The sequence below is a fragment of the Catharus ustulatus genome (assembly GCF_009819885.2).
Source record: "Catharus ustulatus isolate bCatUst1 chromosome Z unlocalized genomic scaffold, bCatUst1.pri.v2 scaffold_26_arrow_ctg1, whole genome shotgun sequence".
NCBI classification, from domain to species: domain Eukaryota; kingdom Metazoa; phylum Chordata; class Aves; order Passeriformes; family Turdidae; genus Catharus; species Catharus ustulatus.
This window is the reverse complement of record NW_024879445.1, coordinates 638600-656755: the sequence shown is the minus strand read 5'-3', so window position 1 is coordinate 656755 and position 18156 is coordinate 638600. Positions and strand designations below refer to the sequence as shown.

The 18156-nt window shown below is 42.3% G+C and overlaps 1 protein-coding gene across 1 annotated transcript in view; it reads right to left on the bottom strand.

Moving 5' to 3' along the window:
• MSH3 (mutS homolog 3) overlaps nt 1–18156 on the bottom strand; it is an 81969-nt gene that overhangs the window by 34386 nt on the left and 29427 nt on the right. Inside the window, exons 10-13 of the mRNA XM_033086431.1 lie at nt 17276–17390; nt 10402–10486; nt 9730–9839; nt 2336–2468 (exon numbers count right to left, since the gene is read on the bottom strand). Of these exons, the coding sequence (XP_032942322.1) occupies nt 2336–2468; nt 9730–9839; nt 10402–10486; nt 17276–17390 (443 nt within the window). The remainder of the gene's footprint in view (nt 1–2335; nt 2469–9729; nt 9840–10401; nt 10487–17275; nt 17391–18156) is intronic.

Sequence of the window (18156 nt, the reverse complement as noted above, 5' to 3'; positions counted from 1 at the left end):
TGGCATGTTTACTCTGTAGTGGTTTTAAAACCTGCCCACACGCTGGTCACTGACCCTCTTCTGCCACACTCCTGAACAGTCTCCACTTTCACCGAGGCAAGAAAAGGCAATTTGCATTTCCCAGGGCTGCCAGGAGGAAATGTCAGTGGTGCACGTGGTGCTGGGTGGTTTGGTGATTCTCCAAGCACCACTGAGGCATGATTCTGCACCAGACCCAGGCACCACTGAGACAAAACTCATTATTAGTAATTCCCTGTCTCTCAGAGTCCTTTGCACTCAACTTCAGACATTTCATCTCCTGGCACCCCTCTTTCCCCACAGAGAGCAGAGGCTCCTCTGCATGGAGAGCATTTCTGCCTGGCGAGGTGTCAAGAGCTGGACCTGCACAAACTGAGAGCAGCAGCCAGTCCTGAAGTAATTCCACTCTCCATGGCAACTGCAATATTGCTCTTGTCTCCTGAACCACTCCCACACTCCTTTTCCAGGCTGGGGTGTGACCCACGAGGTAATACCTAATTCCCACTGTGAAAACAGAGCTCTAATTCCAGATTGGTTGCACCTGGGATAAATCAGAAACTGCTCTGGGTGGTTTGAGGCAATGGGGACTTGTGGAGGGTGAGGTTAACAACTGCCAGCTTGAATTATGCTATCAGATACAAACCTATTAGCAGGATTTCAGAAAAATAAAATGAGTGCTTCAGACCAGGACAGCAGACAGTGACGTCCTTGAGCACAAGAGCTCCCATCAGGATGCTCTGCCTTCATTGTCCTGTCTTCTCCACAAGTTAGAGGTGCACAGGGCTTTGCACAGCAACACTTCTGCATTCTTCCTGAATGTGGAAAACACTCCCAGCAACGTTTGGGATGGCTGAGCCAGCCCAGCCAAGGGCCTGGAGATTAAATAAATGCTTGCCACATTCACCTGGCTTTCCTGCAGCTGACACTGAACTAACCAGCAGCACCTTCCTTCAGTGGAGCCATCAGAATCCTGACTGAAATGGCACTCTGGGCACTGCAATTCACAGAACTGGAAAGGGAACTGAGGTGGCAGCACTGCCTGGGAGGGAGGAACACAAAAGAACCCATGGAAATTCCATGTTCTTTAACAGATTTCTGCTTTGCTGGGACCTTTCTCCAGGCTCCATGTTCCCAGAATCAGTTTCCCAGAGTTTGCTTTGGATTTTTTGTTCTCTCAGGGACGCTGCCATCTCCTCAGAGTCCTAAAGGCCTTCAGGGATTGTTCAGTGCTTCAGGTCCTCTCCAGAGTGCTCTGCACAGCCCAGGCTTTTACCAGGGAAAGCAAACCCACCAAATGAAAAGTGTGTGCTTAGAGCTCTCCCCTTCCATTTACCCTTTTTGGGGATTCTGCTGGAGCATTTCTCCTCTCCTGCAGCTTCCTTCCAACATCTCACTCACTAAACACATCTTCATGCTACAGTGGCTGCTGTTCAGACAAACTGCACTGCCACCTCATCTCAAAAACCACGAAAATCCAGGGTCTCTGCATGGCTCCACCTAAAACTGAGCTTAAAGCTGAGAAAGGCAAGCAGTTCTACAGCAGGGAGGGACATCTGAAGAAAGTACATACAGAAAATAAAACAACTCAAAGCAAAAAAGGCCCCACAGGGCAGCAGCAGAGCAGTTCAGGATATTGTGAAATGCAGATTTAACCCTAAAGACAGTGCTATGCATGAAACCTGAAATTATTTAAGCCATTAAAAAGAGAATTATCTCATTCCTGGGCAGTTGTTTGGACAAAAAAACCCAATAATTGTATCAGTGAATGTGGGACACTTCAGAGGATGGGCAAAGTAAATCCAAGTAGAGCAGTGAGATAAAAGCATGAAGTTCTCCACAGGTTGCACTGGCACATGAATCTGTTTCAGCTAAGAACTGATTCCTATTAAAATGTGGATGTGAGGTCCAAACTGGAGAATTTATGAACAAACCAACACTCACTTGCAAACAGCTGCCTACAGCCAAAGTGGTGCCACTTGCACGTGTGATTTTAGATAAGCACATGGAGTGCAGAGCTCTGGTTTAAAGGCAAACAACAATTCATGGCAATCCAGGCACCAAATCAGGAGTGCTGCAGATGTTCTCCTGTTACCATCAGCAATCCAAAGCATGTGCTTCAGAACCCTACATTTCTTCTATCACCATATCACTGATCACACAGTAAGATTTTACCACATCTGATTTTTATAAACCCACATCCCTTTAATATATCAGCCCTAAGTAGAACACACTTTTAAACATGCAAAACCAAAGGAAGTGCACTGAGACAGAAGGATGCTGTTTAGAAAACAACAAATTAGTGTCATGATGGGCATACCTTCTTGTGGAAAACACTGCAGAGGCCTCTCTCCAAGTCTGGCAGCTTACAAAGAAGGTTTTGGATCTGGCCAAACACGCTGGATTCTGACAGGAGAATCTCAGACACAGCATCAAGCCGGGCATTTATTTCACTGCAAAAGAGGAAGATCAGTATTAAAACTTGTGTTTCTGTGAGGGGATGGGGGAGGCAGGGAACCTCTTCCTTTGGTTTGTTTAGGGTTGGTTGGTTTTGGTCACCTCCTTGTGAGCAGGTTAGCCAAAGAACTGAGGAATGCAGAGAATCTTGGATTTCATTCCAAATGCAAGCCAGATCCTGTACATGAGCAATTACCTGGATCAGGACTGGGTTGGGTTTTCTATACTTTTTTTGCTAAAAACTTTTCACATTTATCTCCCTATTTCAGGGCTGAAGTCAAGGAAGCATCCTCCTGGAGTGAGGAAACACTTTTTTAACAAGAGGTGATTCCACAGCTCTTGGCAGGTTCCTGACAATCATGTTCTTAACAGCAAAGGGCAGCAAGAATGGACAAGCACCACCAAGTTTCACCCCAGCCTCCTCTGCATCCCTCAAGATATCCATGGAGTGGCTGCAGGTTGCAGAGGCTAACTCCATTTCTGCTTTCTGAGCAGCCAGATTGCTGCTTTTCAGGGAAGTACTGAGAGCAGGGGTGAATGGGTGCATCCAAAGCAGTTCAAGGATAAATCAGCCCTTTGAGGAAGACACTCCCCATCCCAGACAAGGGTGTGCAAATGCAGCCCAGCCCATGCTCCCAGGGACCAGCAAGATGCTCAGAGCAGGGATGAGACCTAAGGATGCCACCTGAATTTAGGATTTTTGGAGACTGCCTGCCTTTACTGCAGAGGTTTCAGGCCAGCTGGCAGTGTGGCTGCTCATAAATAGTGTCCATGAGGAAATCAAAGACATCAGGCACCTCCACAGATTGCAGACATTACCACAGCCCAGCAGCCAGAGGCCTCTGGCCCTGGAGACAGCTGAGTCTAAGAGTCCTTGAAATTTCACTGCACTTCATGAGCAGGGCTGACCTCAGTGACAGAGGCACAGGACACCCTGAGCACACAGCAAACAGCTGCCCTGACGTCCTGGAGGGTCACTGCCACCACCCACAATTCCATTTGGGTGGAGAATTATTGACATTTGCAGTACCTGAAACACTGGAACGCTTCTCCTCCACATGAGGGAGTATTGAACTGTTGAATTATGAACATTTGTACCTTACAGAAGATAAAAAACCTTCATTTTTCATTTTTAGGCGGCAGAACTCTGTTACTTAATTTAAACAGCAGCATTACTATGTGGCCAACTGGAAACTGGCAGTAATATGTAAAATACATGCAGATATCTGAAAAACTCCTCCCTCCAAAGCTTAATCTGCACTTTAATCATCCTCACATATGGCTGTGTTACTGGAGCCCCAGTAATCTAAAACTAAGCATCCATACAGTTTTTCTGCTTTAATCCCACAAATAAGAAAGGGTCAGGAAAATGGCATTCCAATGACCCATTTTTTTCCACCTGTAAAGAAAACTTTGTGGGATTCCTATTTCAAAATAGAAAGAAAGCACAGCAAAGAATTGCCTAAAACACCATGTACCCATGAGGAAGGACTGGGATGAGAAATCATAAAACCAGATGATGAATTTCAAAGTATGCTTTTAAGCTTTAAATATTTAGACTTAAATTAACAAACACTTTACTTGGTGCCAATATATAAATATAAATATATTACAGGGACCAGTTGCTAAGCCATCCCTAAAGGAATTTGATGTGCACTGCAAATAACAAATTCCTTTATCCAGCATATGTAATGTACAGTTTGGGGCTGCATCTCTGCATGGTCTGGAAGAGAATTCCACCACCAGAAAACCTGGATTTAACACTATGCAAAGAAACTCAACAGCCAGCTGAGCTGGCTACTACTCCATGCTGCTTTTAGGTGCAATATTAGCCTGTTCTTTCTCATCTGTATAAACCATGTCAGCAATCTGAGCTTTATCCAATTTTCCAAGCAATCTTCTGTGGAATAATGTAACATAATTCACTTGACTAAAAGCAATGCTCTTACTTCTGCCATACCCCCCATCTAAGAATAGCATCATTAATACAATGCTGAAGTCACTTTTCAGTGTATTTAAACATAACAAAATCTAACTGCAGAATTGTTATTGCAGTCATTTAAAAGAAATACTTGAAGTGAAATAATGAGATACTCCCCTGCATTATTCTGCTGCCAAATAGTGAACAATAGTGAAAATTAGAAAATGTGAGGAACATGTTTCAATCCTGAGCTAAAAATTATTTTGACAAAGCAGAAGGCTGCAGACACAAAAGCTCTGCACTGAATTAACATCTGAGCAGCCCAAACAGGATTGCTGGCTGCTGGTGTGGTCACACAGATCTGCTGGGCTCTCCTGCAGCAAAAGAAACCTTACAATTTTAGATGTGGTACTTTATCTTTACATTTAAATCAGAGTGACATTGATAATGTAACTGCTGTTTAAGAACTAAGGTCACTTTCATTATGCAAGGTATTATTTAAACACAAGTTGCATAAATACAGATTTATCAGAAATTTCTTACCTCATGCTAAAAGCACATTCATTCACCATGCTAAGGACATAGTGTATACAATTAAAATTTATTTTATTAAATCCATTCCAAGAGAACAGTGATGTGCAGAACTGACAGCCACAGGAATTCAACCCTTTAAAAAACTGGCTCACTTATGGGATCAACCCTGACCTGGTAAATTTTGGCTGGAATTTTATCCATTAGCACCACTGAAAAAGGGTAATTATATCATAATTAGTGCAGTGAAAGTCAAGTAAAACTTAAAAAAAAAAATTAAGCATCGTTCTGGATCTGTTCACTTGTTTTTTAAGTAATTTACTCCCAAAATTCCTGATGGCTCATGCCTCTCCAGAGGTCCAACAGGAGAAGAAAATCTCCCTGAATGGATCTCAAATTCTGAGCAGCAGCACACAAGGACCCCAAACTTTATCTTCACATCTGTTAAAAGAACGTCCAAAATATGCAAATGCTAATCAAACCCTTTTGTTTATGTTCATACACAACGTATTTCAGCTATTTGTGCCTAAAAAGGGAACAATTAGCTACTTTAGCCAACATGAATGAATGCCTGATTGCTCCATTTACAAGGAATTAGACACAGCATTCAAAGGGACCAAAACACAACCAGCAAAAAGGAATCAATGCATCTGATGATGCTGCAATCTTTTTCTTTCCTACAACAATTTTGAGATCTCAGGCATATGCTGTAACCTGCATTTGTGCATTTTATACTGGCACTGATTCCATAAAATTGTCATTCTTAGGAGGAAAATTTAGCCCTGATGTAGGATGAGTGGATTTTATTCATAAAAAAATGGAGGGAAAAAAAAATTCTAACCCTGCTCTGGATGAAGATGGTATCAAAATGGGAACCAGTTTAAGTCCAAAATAAGATGGGTTTTTTCAAGGATATTTAGACAGTTTGTTTTACTGCCCTGATATTTTAATTATGAGAACAAGGACAAAGTCAAACTTGAAAGATTTCCCTTTAGAATTAGACATTATTTTATATTACAAAAGACATGTCACTGCCCATCTCACAGTAAATGGATCTAGTTGTAGGATACATCCTCCAAGAAGTCATGTTGCATTGGAAATGCCAATTCCTCTTCTTCAGGAGCAGATAAGGAACTGTCTGCAGTCCTGAACTCTCTGAATTTGCTACACTGTCATTCTAAGCTCCTGTGGACAAAGCATATTCACACTAATATCAGTAATATCACTAATTATCAATATCATCAAGGCTTGGATGTTATAAAAGCATCATCTCGTCCAGAACTGGAAGAAAGAGGGCACAAAGTATTCTGGAATCTCAGGGAAAGAAGTGGAAATCCGATTTTTGAGAGGCAATTAAAATTTTGGTTTCCTGAAGCACAAAGCAAAGGCTGACATGTCTAAGGAGAGAAAACTTTTCTCCTTTCTTAAGATTGAAGCATCAGCTTTAACTAAAAAAAATCAGGTGATTTTGGCTACAAATAAATGCAGGCACACCAACCATACATAACACTGAAAATCTAAGAGAGCCAAAAGAATATTAAATAAATACAGTCTAGGCACTCAGTCTGTTTAAAGTACTTCCAATACTTTGTGGGTTTTTTTTTTTTGGTTTTTGGTGAAACAATTTGTGTCAAAAACCTTTAGGGAACACCCCAAAGAGAGAGATTACTGTGCAAACTAGTATATTCACCTTCCAGTTTATCACACACACATCCCCAAGCTTTTAAAATTGTGCATTATAAATTCTTTCAACTCAAAGGAAGCACCTTTGCAACAGAGGAAACTGGTTTTCTCCCAGTGCCCCTGCCACAGCAGGGATCACAAATCCTGTTAAAGACATTCCAGCAGTGCAGGAGCAGAGAGGGAGGGTGGGGAACAATCAGTGTTTTTTGCAGGAATGCAATCTGCAGATATTTCATGCTGAAGTTCTGCTTTAAACACCTGGTCACTGCTTTAATAACTTCACAGACTGATCCACTGTGGAAATAATTAACCTGCATCTAATTGTGCTGCTCTACCCATCTGCCTCTTCCAGTTTTGAACTCCTTGCTCAACTCCAGCCAGCCTTGACAAGGTTGGGTGTTTGTTACATCCAGAAAAACAATTCCCCAGGAATTGTGAGAGCATGGACAGCTGAGCAAGGCACAGACACAAATTAACACCCAGCCAGGGGAAGGATGCAGAATTTATCTGTCTGTGCTGCAGAGGGGGGATCAGCACTCCTGGCACCTGGGGAAGGCAAGGAGGGAGGCAGTGGGTAACCATGGATAATACTGATAATATGGATGTATAATCCTGGATATTTACATCCATAATGGATATGGGTATATAACACTGATAATATGGATAATAAAGACAGAAAACATGCTGCAGAGGTGAGGTTTCACACTGCTCACGTGCAGGGCAGTGTCTGTACAGGACAACATCCAAAATACACAACAAAACAAGAGATTAAAGCCAGAGCCAGGCTCACATCCTTATCTTTCTTTAACCTTATCTCCTCATGTGGCTATTGAAAAAGCTGCCTTTGCCCTGGGGGACAGCAGGGCACCCAGGAACTCTCCAGAAACTCACCCAGGAACACTCCAGGCCTTTTCTCCTTTTCCATCTCCTTCTCTTCCACTCCACTTACAGACACCAGGCACTCGATGGAACTCGGATTTCAGAGACAAGACAACACTTGTACAACCCACAAACACCCAACTTCTGCAGGAAAACAGCCTTCCTCACTCCTAAAAAGCTCAGACTGATACACTCTCACCTCATTATCTCTGTATACCCAGGTGAGTAAGTGAGGACTTTACACCCCTCTTGGTTAAACTTTTTTTTTTCTTTCGGTGCCATTTCTTTTTTACCAAATGTACACATCTTGTCTCCCCGTGTATTGCACCACTGATGGTTTCAAAGAGTATCTTCGAGTTTGCCCAAGTGAGTCTGTACACATTCCATCCTTATTCGGCCTAATGCATGGTTTCTTCACAGGAAATTTAGTCATCATCCCAAGTGATTTTCAACTCCAAGGCATAAAGCAGTAATTACACCCTCTCACTTCTTGATACACCTACTCACTGACTGGGAAAGATGTGGTGCAGAAGCCTCACTTCCTCTGAGAATGTCACTCCAGGAGGCACAGGTGTATCACATTTACACAAGGCTCTCTGAGTGCATCACTGAGAACAATACTGCCAAATGCCTGATGCACTAACTATGCAAAATCACAACTTGAGAGTCAGAAAGGGAGAAGTGCACAGAGAAAAACTGCTTTTTCAGCTCCAATAAAAGTGAGGGGCACCACCAGCAGCCTGAAAATGCAAGCATGCCTCACAGGAAGGGGTGAGAGAAGGAAACAAAACCACAAACCTGCAAAGCTGGCTCTGCACTGACACAAGGCAGAGTTTAAACTGAGTGTAGAGGTTAAAACAAAGAGGGGCTGCAGTGCTGGGCAGCAGATTCTGCTTCTCCCTGGAGCCGTGTCCGAGCTGCTGCCCGCAGGGGTGGTCACTCACAGGGCTGGTCACTGGGGTGGTCACTCAGCATCCCTGGGAGGAGCCCAGCTGCTCCTGCCCGGGGCCATCCTCAGTGCTCTGGCTCCCTCCGCTGACAACTGCTCACACAAACCCGCAGGTCCCCAGGGCAGGCAGGGAAATAAACTCGTTTATTTACACCTTCTATCCCTGCAAAGTGGCCCCGAGATTCCACCTGAATGCTTTTCCTGATGAGCTCCCATGCTGTTTAGGATGGCTCCATCAAAAGCCTTTGGAACTGGGTAAGATACATGAAAATTATTTTCAGAATAATTTAAAATTAAAAAAGGGCCACTGAAATTAACTCATTAGGAAAAGGCTAATAAGAAAATTAAGCAGTGATGCTGCAGAAGTACAGTGCTTTAATGTACTAAATTTGGTGAAGGAAAAGAAAAAGCTTCTGAAGAAAAGTTGTAAATTACCAGCAACAGCAAGATGCTACAGCACTGGTATACCTCACTATTTAAACCTGTCAAAAAGTAATAAAATTAAAACTGCTTTAAGTAATTTCAAAAGTAAAACAGAGGGGAAAAATGTGGTGGATAACCAAGTCAAAAGATTTCCTGCTCGCTACAACTGAAGGGAACAAAGTGACACAAACACATTTTGAAATTAATGGATCCAAAACCTCAAAATGCAGGCAAATGCAGCCCATGGACTCAACTGCTATTCATTACACATTCAAGCACAACACTCAGTCCAGTCTGCAAAGAGAAATCAGAAAGGATGGAGTCCATTTCAAAACTGAGGCAAGGGAAAACCAGCATATATTGATACAAAACATTGTATTTCTAAAGCACTGACAAATCAACTACAGGTCAAAATACAGGAGTGGCCAAACAATCATCACATTTCAGGGTTAGCAAAAAGGAACTCCCTCCTGATCAATATATTGCATACAGGGATAACAAAAGGATCCACAATGCTTTAGAAGAAATTGAACACAATAGGGATGTAAATACTTGTGAAGCAAGGAAGACATCCAACATCAACTGGAAAATTTAGGAACAAAACAACCTCCAGTCCCAGGTCATCCTCACTGATTGAAAAAGGATACAGAATTCCATTTCTGCAAAGGAATTTCTGCCTTGCTCCAAACCCATTTACCCGTGCCCAAAAGAGTGGTTTAACCCCTTCAAGCCCAAACACAACACCCATTTCTTCCACAGTGTCACTGCTGTGCAAATTCTGCTGTGGGCCTGCTGGACAAAACCACGCATGGGGCACCCTCAGCAGCACAGCCAGAAAGCAGAGCTCAGCCCAGGACAAGCCCCAGCTCACCTGATTTTCAGCAGGGGCTGGGTCACCCATTTCTTCAACCTCCGACGCCCAAACGAGGTCTTTGTGTGATCCAAGACCCAGAGCAGGCTCCCTTTTGTTTTCATGTCAGTCTGAAATAATGGAAACAACTTGATTATTTTCAACTGAGCAGTCAGTTCTGCACTGGGAGGATCTTAACATTATTCAAAACATTGTGTTTGGGCTTTGAGACAGGATAGCTGTACATCCTTTACCAATTTTGCTCATCAACAATGCCTTACATGAAGAACTTCCAGGAGTTGTAAGATACTTAAGTATGTTTTTCCTTTAGCTGGAAAATGTTTTTTTTAGGAAATGACAAGGATAAATTAATCAGTTAAAATTAGTCTGTGCATAAAGCTCTGAGCAGGAGCACAGCAACAAACCCTACTGCAGGCATCACTCAACTGCAGCTGCTGAAGAAATTAAAGTTATTTGTTAGTCAAAGTGCAGCAAGGTTCCTAACTCAAGGCTTAGCTTCAAAAATTATCTTCACTCATGCTTCTGAAAATATTATCTCCCTCCAGTCTGATCCCATTTAAAATAATTTAAGACTTATGGGTCAGATGTGCAAATTTGATTAACTTCATTGGGAAAATGAAAAAAGCATGAAAATCTCAGCATTTAGTGAAAAAACATTACATCTGTCCTTACCTGATTCTGCAGAATTTCAAGGTTTTTCATTGTTGTCCCATTAATTGTCATGTGTTCAGTTTCACTGGACAACTGTTTGAAATTGCTGGGGAGAGGAATTTCAGATGTTAAATCTTGAATTTGGGCATGGGCAGAACACTGAGACGCCGCCAGGTTTCTCACATCAGGGAACTCAACAGGTAAATAAATTTTTTAAAAGTGAAGCAAAAAATTTAAATCTCCTCAAATAAATAAAAGAGCTCACCAGTAATAAGTTTTTTTAACTTTGTGCTTGGGAAAATGAAATTTCAGACTCACTTCTCCATTTCCTACAATGAATGCCAAAGCTCAGAACAAAATCCAGCCCTCCTGCTATCTAACCCTTTTCCATTAAATGCTTAATTTATTCAGTTTACAATTTAGCAATGATAGGATGAACAATTAGCACTTAAGGAATGGAACAGATTTTTAACACAACTCATCACCAAAACCAAAGGTTGTGCTGCTTCAGAGCCACCATGAATAAAATATTACGTGTTAATAATAATGTGAATAATATATTATGTGCAATCATGTTAGATCTGAAAATCATTTCAGCCCCAGACACACACACAGCAGTCAGGACTGTGAAGTGCAATATCCTCACTAAATGCTTCTGACAAATCAAGCCATGATTGTCTGGGTTAATCATCCTGCTCAGATGCTCACTCTGCCCTCTGCTCAGGATCCAGGACATGCTTTGTCCTAGACTAAGCAGAACCACGCACTGGGCAGGATTTTAAACTGTTTTCTTGACTTTTCACAAAAAGTTTTTCAGTGCATTCAGTTTTAAACTCTCTGGAAAAGTACTTGAATGCTCAACCTTTTCCTGTTAGGCACACACAGCTGCACTGCTGCCACACTAAAAACAGGAACAGCACCAAAACTTTCAGAAATATGAAATATTCAGAGACTGATCTTATATATTTATGTTGTATGCAGGTGCTTGGGCCTGCTACCAAATTTTTCCTAAATAATGGGTCAAATTAGAAGTATTTTCCACAGAATTGTAAAAAAAAGCAGATTCAACTGAGGGCCCTGAAGAAGTGTAATGACAGCCTGGAAGTACAGCTGACTCAGAACTGTACCCACAGTCATAATTATTCTGCTTTGTGTGCTATTTCAGAAACCAAGGAAGTTGACCAGCAAAAGGAAACAGTGGAGGCAAAACCAGCAACACTTTCCAAATTACACAATGTTGTAAGCAACAAAACAATGCTTCTTTTTTATTATCTCCAGCCACAACTGCTGATGCTGGTGAAAATTAATTAGGAATGATTTCTGCTTGGCTCCCACTCCCTGCATGGAACAACAAATCCCATCTGCTGCTCCTAAAGCACCTTTCTGGACCTACTGCAGCTTTTTTGTCACTGCTGTGGTCTCTTAAACCCAGCTAGGTGAGAACCAAGCCCTTCCACCTCCTCTGCAAAGCCAGGGGGATGCTCCTGTCCCATCAGAGCTCCAGGATTGTGGATTTTTCTGGTTCTAAATCCTCCTGGATTTGGAGCATCCAGACACAGGAGTGTCTGAAGACAACGCCCTCTGTTCCACTGCATAGAATTACAGTAATTTCACGATTATAAACTGCACCATTTTGACTAAAATTTTGGTCCAAACCCAAAGTGCGGCTTATAATCAGGTGCGGCTTATATATGGACAAAGAATGAAAAGTTGCTGGTTTAGTTTGGAGGAGAGGTGTCTGCTGAGAAAGGCAGGAGCTTCTCTTTGAAATGGAGAATGTGAACTCCCTCCCTCCAAATTATTATAATTTTGAAATCAAGGGGCTCTCAGGCAAAGATATGGGAATTAGGAATAACAGTTCTTTTCTAGGGAAATTAAAATAGAAATACAGCACTACAAAGAACAAACCCCAAACCCTGACACAGTCAGAGTACAGCCTGACACCCGTCAGGCAGGGTGTTGGCAGCAGTCCCATCCCATGGTGGCTGCATCCTCCTGCAGTGACAGATGTGGCTCAGCTGGAGCAGTGCTCCTGTACAAGGTGCAGTTTCCCTCCGGAGGTCCAGTGGGGATGTGGAGAAATCCGGTTTTCCTCTGGAGTCCAGTGGAGAAAGGGGCTCCCTTAGTGTCCCAAACCCTCTGTTTTTATCTTGGTAAGAAATGTTGGGCTCTTCCCCCTGGCTGGAGCAACTCCCAATGGGATGCAGTAATTTTATCAGTCCCACAGTGGGACTCAATGGCCATGAGCAGAAAATGACTGGCTGGAGGAAGGATGGGTTGTGAAAAGATAAAGAACAATGCCCTGCCTGGTTTCAATGGATGGCCCATTAGCAGAATATCTCCCACAGAGATCAGGATCACTGCCCCACCCTCAACAGATGGTGATAGAACAGACACCTTTTATCACACTCTGTACTGTAACGTGCGGCTTATAATCAGGTGCGGCTTATAATCGTGAAATCACTGTACTCTTCTCTCACAGAGTATTTACTGCCCTTTCAGATCAGACAAGGTTGTTTTCACAGCACACATTCCATGTGTCTCACATTACCCAGACCCTCTCTTTATCTGAGTTACTTCACTCTGCTATTAAACGTGGTAATTGAGAGTTTGGAGCACATGAGTAACAGCCAGGATCAGCTGCAGGAGAAGCCCAACCAACAATTCCACATGTCACAGCACAGAACATGTTTGCCTTCCACCCACCCACTCAGCCTTCAGCTGGGGATCAGACCTCGACAAAAACGTGAAAAACCCCACAATCTTTATAAGGCATTCAGAGACCAAACAGCAGAAGAAGGTTGTGGGTAACTATTGAGCCAGGGCTGGTTTGGCAGCAAAGATCCCAGCAGGACCCTTGTGTGAAATGCTGATGCAGTGCCACCAATCCCTCCTGCACTGCTGGAAAACCCAAATCCTTTCCAAAATCACCCCAACAGCAGCACAGGGACAACACTCCTCCTGCAGGTGACACTGTGACCCCACCTTCAGAGCACACCCTTGCACCAACCCAGCAATGAAACAGCTGCAGAGTGTGGCCAGGCAGGGCCAAGGCATCCCTGGGCTCAGAGAAAGGAAAAGAGTAAACACACAAAAGGTTCCAGGGAGCTTTAGGAATCTTAGAGGGAATGCTGGTGAGAACGAGGCTCCTGCCCATATAAAATTACTTTTTCAGAGCAGGAGCACACGGTGGTGAGTGTGGAAAGGACAGCACAGCACATCCCCAGATCCAGTTATTATGTGTTCCTGCAGAAACTGGATCATCTCTGTCATTTTAAGGGGGTTCATAAAAAAGAGACAAACTTTCCACACAGGCAGTTAGGACAAGCTTTAAGCTAAGGCAGGAGAGATTTAGTTTTATGAAGGAATTGTTCCCTGGCAGGATGGGCAGGGCTGGACACTGGGGACACTGAAGGTGTCCCTGCCATGGCAGGGGTGGCACTGGATGAATTTAAAGATCACTTCTGGTCCAAACCAGGCTGGATTCTGTGACTTTGCCTCTCCAGAAGCCTGCAGGGAATGCTGGTTTTAATGCTGTGTTCATTATTTTCTCCACAGGAGACAATACACAGAGTTTCATACTCAGTTATCTCAGCCTGAGTGAATGCATGTTATTTAGATCAGGAATTTTCAAGCACTTTGATTTTCCAAATATCAAACGTTTCTGAGTGAAGCTGCAAGGCACTCTGAAAGCAGCAGATTTTCCTTGCTCAATTACCTTTTACAGAGCTCCAGAGTGTGTCTGAGATCTCCAGGGGTGAGCAAACCACAGAATGAACTTACACACACAAGAAATGCAGGAATCCCTAAAAGCTTTAGGAAGTAAAAACAAGTTTCTCCTTTTTTTTCAGAAACATTAGGTTTTTTAGGTTCCATACCAAAGAGATTTCCCACAATCTGAGTGTCAAAGGATGTCAAGCCCAAAAGTGTTTTGCATTTAATTAATCAGGTTTAAACTCATTAGTGAGTATTTCCACAGGGCTAGAACTTTTCATTTGAATCCCTTTTTTTGTGTGTGTATTATTTCTTGAAGTTCATCCATCACTATTAAAAACCCACAAACCACTATCTACAAAGTCTACAAAGTCTACATCCAACATGCTAGAAAACATAAAGGCAAACTGGAAATACACCAAGACACCTTTCCTCAGCAACTACTGTGCAAATGATGAATTTTTCAAACAAAATTGGGTACTCAAATGTACTTGAAAACTTCTCCTAGATGTGTACTAACTTCTTGACAATAAATAAATATATTTAATAAATGGATAAATAAATTTAATAAAGGTTTATCCATATCTAAAGGTATTAGGACACACTGATTAACGAAAACTAGTACTATTCATTATTAAATATATTTTTACTTGCTGCTGGAACTCTGAAGCAGCCTAGCCCCAGCTTGGGGACCTGCTGTGGAAAAAAATCTTTATTTCTTTGTCATGTTCTTCTGCTTTTTTTAGAATCTTCAGAGTAGATTTAAAAGTTTCATCAAAATATTAGAGCAAACCTGCTTCCCCCCACCAATGAGGATTCCTAGACATGTATGATAATCCATGACTTTTCCTACTAAACTGATTTTTTTTTCAGCTGGGAGAAGAGTGTTTGTCCAAAGAAGGCAGAGAGGTGTAATGAATTTTTCTGTCATTCTTCCTATCAAACAGGCCTTCTTCATCCAGACCTGTGACACATTAACAAACTGAAAACTACCCCACAGCTCCCACTTCATGCTCTCTGACTCATCTGTATGTGCTCACTGACCTGAATTCTTCCAGGAATTTCAAGTTGCTTGACACTGCAGTGGAAGTTATTTCTCCTCTATTTCTCAATTCAGGATATTCACGGGCCTGACATAATTTCATTAAAAGTCCAGTATTTAGAGAGCATTTCACTGGCATGAGGGAAGATGCTGAAGTTGATTTTGCCCGAATTTTTGGCTCAGTTTGTTGGTCCCCATGACACACTGCAAGCAGCAAGTGGAGCTCAGCACTGGGCAGTTTGAGCATAAAAAGGCTTTGGAAACAAACACAGCAGAACCCAAGCTCCTGAGCACAAAGTTATCCCAAAAAAATGTTATTTTGTTTCTTCACAGAACATCACCAAGGTATTAAGTGTTTCTCTGCCTTTTCCCTCAGATGCTCATACATTCCCCAGAAATCCATTAGAGCAACCTTCAGCAGCAAATGTCAGAGCTAAGATTTAGTGCTTTTCCTTCCCAGTCTATAATGTACTTGATTTTAGGATGCAGCTGTTACAAATGTGACTGACTGCTGCTACATAAGCCTCCACATAATTATATTTGTCCTCTGCTAGTGAATTACTTCTACATAAAAGATGTATTTCACATTTTCTCCAGATGAAAGAACATCCACCTCCTGTGTGATTGCACACAGGGCACCGTGACAGCAGTGACCCACGAGCTGACCACAAAAATGCCATTTCCTTGGAATTCATTTTCTTCCTCACAAGTTCTACAAGACTTCTCCACCTATGCCAGCATATTAAAAAAACAATTATTTAAAAAAAAAAAAAAAAGCAGTAAAAGAAGACAAGCAGGCACACCACAGTGCAGGAACACCACAGATCAGCAGGGAAGATGCCACAGGAATTTCTTCCCCATCAAACCTTTTGTAAACACTCAAATACATCTTGGAGAGAAGGGCAACTTAAGGAAAGAAACACATCCCAAAAATTCAGAACACATGTAGAATTTCAAATATTTTGGTGGACACCTGGAAAAGTGTTTAAGCAATGCTTAAAGCTGGCACCTGCAGTTGGTGTTTTAAATGCAGCTGATAATCTGAACTGGAAATGGAGGGAGCCCCTCAAAATTAGTCTCAGAATGCCTCCCAACATGGGACTGAACAAATGGCATGACCTATTCCTAAGTTTCCAGTCAGCAGCCTGACTGGCTTTGTTAAATCCTGCCTACTTACGGGACAGAGGAGAACTGAGACAGTTGGGAGAATATTTTGCAGAGAACCCACGACAGAAAACATATTCTATATAATATTCTATTTAATGATATTTTCAAATCTGAGCCAGGAAGGACAGCAAAGTTTTAAACTCATTCAAAACAGGGTAAGAGAAGCTTCAGCAGCAACACCTTTCCATTTTATTTTGATTCCACCTGCACAAGCCTGTCACAAACCTCGAGCACTCATGTCAGCATACCAAAAAAACCCAAGTGCTAAGAGGTGGCAAGGTTATGCCCACGTTTGTGAGGTTTTGCAGTAACTTTGCACAAATGGTGGTGCTCCAGCAACAGCTTTTGATCCTTCTCCCCACTCCTACTGACCACTGAGTCCAGCCAAGGGATTCTCCAGAAAGCCAGAATGTGTTAAACAGTGTTCTTTAAAACTGATAACAACATTCAACAACTCAAGCAGACCTGCCTGAGCATTACAGCAGAGTTTATACCTGCCTCCAGAGCTGTGGAAAGAAAACATTACTCACACCCTGCTACAACTGCAACAACATCTGCAAAGCTAACTTACAACAGATTTTTTTTTTTTTAAAGTTGCCCAGAAAAGCCCTACACTTTGGATACCTCAGTAAAACTGAGGTTGAGATGTGACAGCTGATACAAACAAATTTCAGCATTTTCTCCCTGGTATCCCCCAGATTTTGTCTGTTTTCAGTAACACCTGGCAGCAGTACATGCTCACTCACATCACTGACAGTAATGTCTACACAAACATACCTAATAAAGGTTTCCCTTTCACTCAGAGAAACCACTTGATTCTTTCAGCTCTGATTAGGAAATCAAATGTAAGGTGTAATTTTCACAAAGACTGTGTTTATCACTAGCAGGTTTTTCATTACAATCAGGGACACTGTCTGCTAGAACTCACATGAAGTGGTGCTTTGGATTGGAAATTTATATAAGGCAACTTACCTTGGATTATAAAGCATCTTTTCCAAATTAAATTCTTTGAGATAGGCAATTACTGCTGCCAGAGAGCAAATAACAGGCTTATCCAAGCTTAGCACTACAGATAGGTTTTGAGGACCTAAAAAAAAAATTTTTCTTGTTAAATGCTTATTTTCTGGTTAACCCACTGGCTTCTAGTAAGGTATTGTAGAAAAGGAATAATCTGCTTTTCAATTTATTCTAATAGAAATCTGTAATGCAAGTACAGTGTTTTATGACATCTATAAACCAACACAAAGCAAGGCTCCAAAATAACACTTGTGGTTCCAAATAATGCAGAACATTACAACAGTGCAAACACATTATGAAACAGAAAACATTTGACTCCGTGGGTTTTTCTTCACAGAAAATAACTAACTGCTGGCACAACAAACTTCTAAATATACAAACCAAGAATGGAATTCTGACATCTCCATTTTTTGCACAGTGCTGTAGTTGCAGTGCCTGCTCCAGCTGCAAAAACAGGAAAGCTCACTCCAGGATGCCACAACATAAACTGGGATTTTTAAAACCCACATGGTTCAGTATTTTTCAGGGGTGTTTCTAAAGCCAGTGTTTAAGGAGACACTGGGAGCTGAGCCTGTTTAGTCTAAAGAAGAGAAGGCTGAGAGGGGATCTCATCAATCCACATAAACACCTCAAAGGGGTGTGAGAGCTTGAGGCCGGGCTCTGCTCAGAGCTGCAGTGCCATACAATGAAGGGCAGGCAGTTGCAGCCCAGCAGGAGGAAGAACTCGTGTCCATGGAGGGGCAGAGCCCTGGAACAGCTGCCCAGGGAGGGCCTGGAGTGTCCCTGTGTGGAGCCAGCCCAGCCCAGCTGGACACGTTCCTGTGCCTCTGCTCCAG